At 40.6% G+C, this 7,422-nt stretch overlaps 1 protein-coding gene across 1 annotated transcript; it reads right to left on the reverse strand.

The window, feature by feature from the left end:
- Positions 1 to 277: 277 nt before the first annotated feature.
- On the reverse strand, positions 278 to 4,629 carry LOC108959499. The gene is made up of 3 exons (XM_039313421.1): positions 4,460 to 4,629; positions 610 to 982; positions 278 to 514 (listed from the first exon to the last, which is right to left on the reverse strand). The coding sequence occupies exons 1-3, from the start codon at positions 4,627 to 4,629 to the stop codon at positions 278 to 280; spliced, it is 780 nt and encodes a 259-aa protein (XP_039169355.1).
- Positions 4,630 to 7,422: the final 2,793 nt, after the last annotated feature.

A 7,422-nucleotide genomic window follows, 5' to 3' on the forward strand; every position in this document is an offset into this window, starting at 1 on the left:
AATTTATCAGTACGATAGCATGGAACGTTAAAGATCAGCAGCAGCAGCAGTCTGTCAATTTCCTATCCAGAAAATTTGACCAAACCTCCACTGGAATTTCTTCTAATTTGTTCCCCTTAACCCCCCGCGGCGACCCTTCCCAACCTCCCGGGGCCCAAAAAAGAAATTAATAAGTTAGAAACAAAAAATATACGCTTGACGCTTGACGCATGTTCATTACACAAGACTAAAAATCATCACGTAATACCTCTCATTCTCGTCCATTTCAAGTTCCACTCTATTGAAACGACATGACATAGCCATTAAGCTCCTCAGGGTCACCGGCCGAGCCAGTCGAGTCCTCTTTTCTACACTTTGAATCCAGCGAGCCGCTCCCAGCCTCAGGTGAACGGTGCCGCTTCCGAGTGACCCTCACGGGCTCCACCTCATCGCAACCGATCAAGTGAGGGAAATTTAGCCTGGCCTTGGCCCCACGCATTGCAAACGCTGCCCGGTCATAAGCCAACCCAGCTTCCTGTGGTGTCTCGTAAGTTCCGAGCCACCTCCTTGCACCATTCTTCTTTGGGTCCCGAATCTCCGCGGCATACTTCCCCACGGCCGCCTCCTCACTCCCCGGTAGAGACACCCTCCAGGCTGGGCGTCACATTCGCGCATCACCGCAGGCATGGCCTCATTTGCTTCGACGTGTCCGTAATCCACGACCGGTTGCTCATTCAACGAGCAGGGTGATTCGAATCCCACAGCGTCTTTCAGGGGATCGTGATGGACGTCCGCGTCGTCATCATTTGCTTCGAAGGACATTGTTGTCTCCAGTGAAGGGAATGTGATGAAACTTGAATCTGGGCAAAGGAACTGAACATTTTCAGCGATTTTCGCCAGGGTTTCAAAGTCGTCATCGTCATTGAGAAGATGCTGGCGAATGCGCTCTAAAAGAGCAACATCTGATTCTGATACTGTGGAACTTGCTGAGTACATGTTGATCCTGAATAGTGGACGATAACACGAGGTTAGGGACTGACTAGGGTTTCGTGCGTACTATGATGTTCTTAGGTGGCGAGGATTGGAGCTTGACGTTATAAATAAACGCATTTTATCGGGAGCTAATTAAAGTTATTTCTCAAATTGGTACTTCATCTTGTTTTATAGTACTATATGTGCAATTTGGTTGTTTTTTTTTTCCCTAATCAGTGTGGCATGGAGTACGTACAGCTAGGTTTTTGAGTCTTTCAATGGAAGCTTCCCTTCTTTTGACATGTGATGGCGACGGCGATGATAATATATGGTTATTACCAATGTCTTGAGTTCGAATTCATGAACGAATTGCAATCCGAAGCCTAATCATGTAATTTAAATGAAAAAAATCTGGATCTTGCTTTTGATTGATCGAACATATGAAGCTAAAAATCTTTATTGAAATTGGATTCCTAATATAAATCATTGAAAAGGGTTTCCTATTTTGGATACAAATATATATTAGAGGTGGATTATGGTTCTAGCATATTAGAGCAAACAAGAGAAGTTAGGGTTTTATCAATGAATTTTCTCAGCGAGTTCTTTGCGAAAGATTTGTCGTGTGGCCTTTATGAGATTACATTGTGTTGACACCTAATTTAAATTTAATTTTTAGAAATAAAAGATAATATTTGATTAGAGGGAATTTTTTTTTTTTTTAAATTTGAATTCAAAAACTTAACCGTGGGATTTTTTGGAGCCACTTTGTTGTTGAGAGGTTGAGCGAAAATCTCCACCAGCGAAACGAATTCAAGTTTTCGCTTTATAAATAGGGGGCTCCTCTTCACCTTTCGGGGGAGAAAAAAGATAGAAAATTGAAAGAGAAAAAGTGTGGGGGCGACTTCTCTTCGTCGAGGGAAAAAGAAAACAAAAAGGCAAAGTCAAGAGAAGCTTTTGCTTCTGCAGAGAGAGTGCAGGGAATGTAGAGAGAGGAGGGAAGAAGAAGAAAAGTCAAAAGAAAAAGTGTACAGAAAGAGAGCAGAGAGAAGTGACGTGAGGGAGAGAGAAAAACAAAAAAATAAAGAAAAAAGTTGTGCACTGTTGATCTTCTTCGTGGGTTTCTTCTCCGCGAGTCCCCACGCCGCTCCGCTGCAGCCTCCATCTGCGAGCACCCGTGCCAGCCCTGTTGCCGATGCTCGTATCCGGACCTCCGTCGTGCCAATTGCCCGGCTCCATCGCTGCCTCTGTGCTCACCGAACGACGATTCTGACACCATCTCTGTCTCTGTTACTGCTTTGAGCTACCAGACGTCGAGCCGATGCTCCCTACAACCCGCTGATCCGGCCACCGTTCGCCTCCGCCCGGAACCAGAAGCCCCGACGCCCCTGTTCCGCCTCTGTCGCCGCCGATCCGCAACACCGGGACCTCCGACTCACCGTGCAACGCCTGCGACCGACCCGCGACGACCCGACGCTGCTTCCCTCTGCCGAAGCTCCGCCAAGACTGGACCCGACCATTGCTGCTGCAACCCGCGAGCTCGCCCTATTGCGCCTCCAGCCGCCGGTCATCGAGCCACCGTACGCCCGAGCGACGTCAGGGCTGGTCGCCGAACTCCCCTCCGACAAAGTCACTGCCGTGCTACTCTGCTCGCCATTGCACCCCCCGCACAGTGATCCTCCTGCCCGCTGCTGATCTGACAGCCGTCGTCCTCTCACCGGCGTCCCCAGCAACCGACGAACGCACCGCACGACCTGCTGCTGTCCTTGCTACGCCATCACCATCTGCTGCCTCCTCTGTTTTGCTGCAGGACCTCGCCGGACCTCCGACGAACAGCCCCAGTTCCGGCTACGAGGACCCATCACCCTTGGCGAACCACCATCGCAGCTCAGCCATTACTGCTTCCTCGCCATTTCTTCAAGTCCACCGTGGGTCAGTCTAGGTAAATTTTTAGATATTTGGTTTCATAGTTTTTTATTTATTTATTATTTTCATTCTAACTTGATTTGTTTTGATTTATTATCCAATTAGAAAATTTGTCATATTAAATCATGATAATCAAAAATATTGAGCCGCGAGACGTCGGCTTAGATTTTTGATTATTTCGATTTTTTTATGACAAATTCATGAATTGCTTTGCACCATTGAAATAATATGTCATTGATTTATATTGATGAATTTTCAATAGGACATACTTTGGTATGTTATTCGTTCATCACATGTCATGCATTATATGTCATATCTAGGATTTAGGTATTTAGGTCCATATGCATTTCATATTTACAACTTCGCATTTTAGTTTTTCTTTTTAAGATTCATGTAGAATTAGGATGATTTTCCTTTAATAAAACCAAAACAAAAAAAAAAAATTGTTATTTAGGTTATATAGATTTCATAATGTGCACATTACATGTTGCATTTTAATTAGTGGGTTTTAGGTTAATGTTTTAACATTCTCATTATGTAGTATTTTTAATATATATATATATAAAGCCAAAAAATTAGCATTGCATAATAAGTTACTTTCTTTTCAATAAAAAACATTATGTCATTAAAAAACAAAAACAAAAAACTAGAGATCATTTCCTTGGTTAGTTAATAGGTTAATTCATAATTAATCTCATTTCATATCATCACTATTTAGTATAGGTTGCATATATGCATTAAAAAATGAATCATCATAAAAAAATCATAAAATAGCATGCATGTAGAAATACCATGTCATTCATCCCATATCACGTAGCACATGCATATTTAGGATTATATAAATTAGATTGCGTACATATAGTGATAAGTTTAAGTCATACCATATGAATTGCATCTCACATATCATTAAAGTAAAATCCATGCATATTAAATTTAGATTAAGATTGCATATAATTAACATTTAAAAAAAAGAAAAAGAAAAATTAGGTGTCCTGTCATTTAGAAATCATGTTTAGGGCATGCATTTTTATTAGCACTTTTATTGAATGTTATTTTATTGATTGCGCATTCGCATGACCACCATTTGCATGTTAGTAGCTTAGGTTTAAATTAATCAACATTGCCTGCAAAATATTTTTTAAAATTAAAATAAAAGGTACCGAAAGGGCATTAGACTAATCTAGCGTAACCATGTCCCCGGACCTATTGAATCTTTGGTTCGTAAAAATAAAGTATTCTCCCATACTTTATTTGGGTTTCTAATCAACCCTAATTGATTAGTGGCGGCTCCAAATTAAATAGAATTGCATGTTTAAATGAGTTAATTTCTATCAAGTCGCGATTGGTAGGACTTGGGAGGGTCCGTGCCAAGCCTTCGGACTTAGTATTCCATTAATCTAAACTTTAGGATTGCCCTGAAAATTTAGGTCGCGACACCCATTAAAATCCCATTTTTAATTTTTTGAGTTTCCTCACTCACAAACCCTAGTTGCTGCCTCCTTCTCATCCTCCTCCTCACACGACCCTCTTTCTCTCGATCTCTGCTCTCTCTTGGTCATCTCATCACAATCACTCGTCGCCTCACCTTTGGCCCTCTGGCCCTTCTTCCTTCGCAGCCATAGCCTCGCCACCAGTCCTCCATTGCAGCATTATAGTCGTGGCCCTCTGGGTCGCCTCAATCTTTGTTCTTTCTCTAGCCCTCCCTTGCTGTCGCAGCCTTGCCTCTGCTCCCTCGCCCTCACCTCCACCCTCCATGGTCTTCTTCAATAATCCTCTCTCTTAGACATGCGTGTCAACATGTGTTGAGAATAGTTAACCACGTGTCGGAAAATCCAACACATGTTAACTGCGTATCCGAGCATGTCGGACACATCGACACATGTCAAACACGACATGGAACCTTTGACATTATGTCTGTGCTTCATAGGCAACACCAACAAAGCATAAAAGCTTCCGTCGTCGGCGTTGCTCATCCTTCAAGAGGTGGTTGGACTGAGGAGAAGGGAAGAGGGGGACAAAATTAAAATTTTTATTTATTTTCTATGTTAGCTACTAAAGTAGCAACATGAGATGTGTCAAATTGTGAGTGGTTGGAAGTGAAAACACACATGCTAAGTTAGTAGATGACCAGCAGATGATGTAACAATTTTAACCACTGAATATTTTCTCCTTTGATGAATGGACGATGCCTTCAAATGATATTGGAAGGAATCTTGAATGGGTATACTAGGATCATAAAGAAAGCCAATTTTTTATAGGAAGAAAACTAAAGACAATATGCTTGCGTGTCACATAAAGAGGACATCGTATTTGGTGTGGGATAACCAAATGAATTAAGTAGCACATGTGGCTGCAATTTCTTTGATTTAAAAGATAGCTTTCTTGTCGCTTTGCAATCGAAAGGAGAATAACCATCGTGATGACCAAGCATTATTTTTTATGGTGTTGGCCCAAACCCCACAAGTACACATGACCGACACTCTCAAGAGATCCAAAAATGGTGGGGATCACCGTATTTTTAGGACGGGAAGATAATTTAATCTATCTGAACGTGCACTGTGTGGGGAATTGTTTGACATAGTACTCTTAGACCCATTCTTCAAACTGAACATTACAATGGATTATTCTCTTTCTTCATTGAACTCCGTGTTATCGGTACCACAGAGGACAGATATGGACAAACTAAGGTCAGAAACAGACTTGACACGCGAAAATACCACCGGTACCGGTCCAAAATCTCCAAGAACCGATCAGAAAATAATTGAAGAAACCGATCTGGCAGAATAGTGAACCGGTTTGATCTACTGAAGAGAGAATTGACTGACCTGACAATAGGCTTGGCTGCAAATATGCTTGAGCAAGGGTCACCCTCCCAAGACTTGCCCAAGCGACACCCTGGCTCAAGCGAGCTTGTCAAATCTAGTGAAGGAGACCTAACCAACACTCGCTCCAACGAGGCCGACCCTTACCTATGGGCGAGGGTAATCCTAGCTCAGGCAAGGCTAGTCCTTTCCGAGCATGACACCATTTTGACTACTGACAATAGTCATGAATAAAAAGAAATGAAAAATTACAATAAAAAAAATTTCTATTAATGTCAATCTATCACATAAGTCGACCAACATCAACATCAGCAATTTCAATTTAAATAGACTAGATGAACTTATTTGATAAAAATATTAAAATATTTAGAATTGAATTAATATTAATATAATAAGATTATGACTCTCTTGGTACTTTTCCAATAAACAATGTAGATTTTTGTTAGATCCTTGTTCACATTCGAAAAGCGATGTCAAATAATCAAATCCTAAAGAGAATTCAACATCCACGACAAATTGTTTGAACTGGAAATAAAGTCAGAGTACTTTTGCTCTACTTTTACCCTTAAAAAAAGTGGGAACACCTGAATAAAAAATTGAAGCGTACGTTCTGCGGTCCCCTTTTGCTCAAATTGGCTTCGCACTGCTTTTCTCCGCGGACCGAATTTTGGAACATGAGAGGAAAACGTTTACCAACACTAAATAATAATAATAATAATAATAATAATAATAATAATAATAATAATAATAATAATAATAATAATAATTTGAATAAATTTCAAAAAGTTACTGCGTGATCCGTAAAATATGCGAACCGTTATTATTTTAATTTTCCACACGAATAATGATTAAGATGGATTCAATTTGTTAAATCACATATTAATCTTTTTTTTTTAAATTTGGAATCCTTTAAGTGCATGGTCGGTCAACCTTCAGTTTAGATTGCTCATGTTGTGCATGTCTAAAAGCTTTGCTTGCGCCAGGCATACATGCATATGCTGCTCTCAACAATGACTAGTAAAATTTGATATGCAAAAACACGGAAATTGTGATAACATCGGCGTAAATTTAGTCTACAAGATAAACATAAACAAATGGGATCGGTTCTTGAACTTATTTCGTTTATTTAAATATCATTTGGCGTTTGTCACACATATCCTTACTATAAATTCATTTTTCTTCATGCCAAATTATTGGCCTTGTCGGTTTTAAGAAAAACGAACTTTGTTGGATGGCATTTTTTAACGACATTAAATTCTAGGAAATTTTTTTGATTTACTTGTGGTTGGTTGCCTTTTCTCATCATTATCATTATAGGAAAATTATGAAATGGAAATACAAAAAAAAAAAAAAATCGAATAGCTAAGACTCGAGTTTAGGTGTAAGGTCTCGAGTCTAGCTACAAAGGGGCCAAGGTCCAAGCATCGGGGATCTAAATCGAGCTGCCCTCTGACAAAAAAAAAAAAAAAAAAAAAAAAAATCGAGCTGCCCAGCTTCCAAGGTCTGGCCATTGGGACCTCGGGTCCTATTGTCAAGCACTCAGGTCCAATCAATGACAACGGTCTTGCAACAGTGGATGTCAAAGTCGTTTCCGATTTCAAGGTCTTCCAATAAATCTGGGGTTGCCATTTGAAGCCGAAAGTTCATTGGATCTCGTCTCGTCCGCCTATAAATAGACCAAACCTCACTTGCCTTCCCTCCAGCACCATAACCATTTCCCCCGTCA

Source organism: Eucalyptus grandis, chromosome 5 (assembly GCF_016545825.1).
Source record: "Eucalyptus grandis isolate ANBG69807.140 chromosome 5, ASM1654582v1, whole genome shotgun sequence".
NCBI classification, from domain to species: domain Eukaryota; kingdom Viridiplantae; phylum Streptophyta; class Magnoliopsida; order Myrtales; family Myrtaceae; genus Eucalyptus; species Eucalyptus grandis.

Coding starts and splice junctions, on each gene's coding strand:
- LOC108959499 (XM_039313421.1), bottom strand. CDS start 4,629: ATGGAGGGTGGAGGTGAGGGCGAGGGAGCAGAGGCAAGGCTGCGACAG. Junction 983..4,459: donor GAAGGGCCAGAGGGCCAAAG/GTGAGGCGACGA, acceptor TCCACTATTCAG/GATCAACATGTACTCAGCAA. Junction 515..609: donor GAGGGTGTCTCTACCGGGGA/GTGAGGAGGCGG, acceptor GAGACACCACAG/GAAGCTGGGTTGGCTTATGA.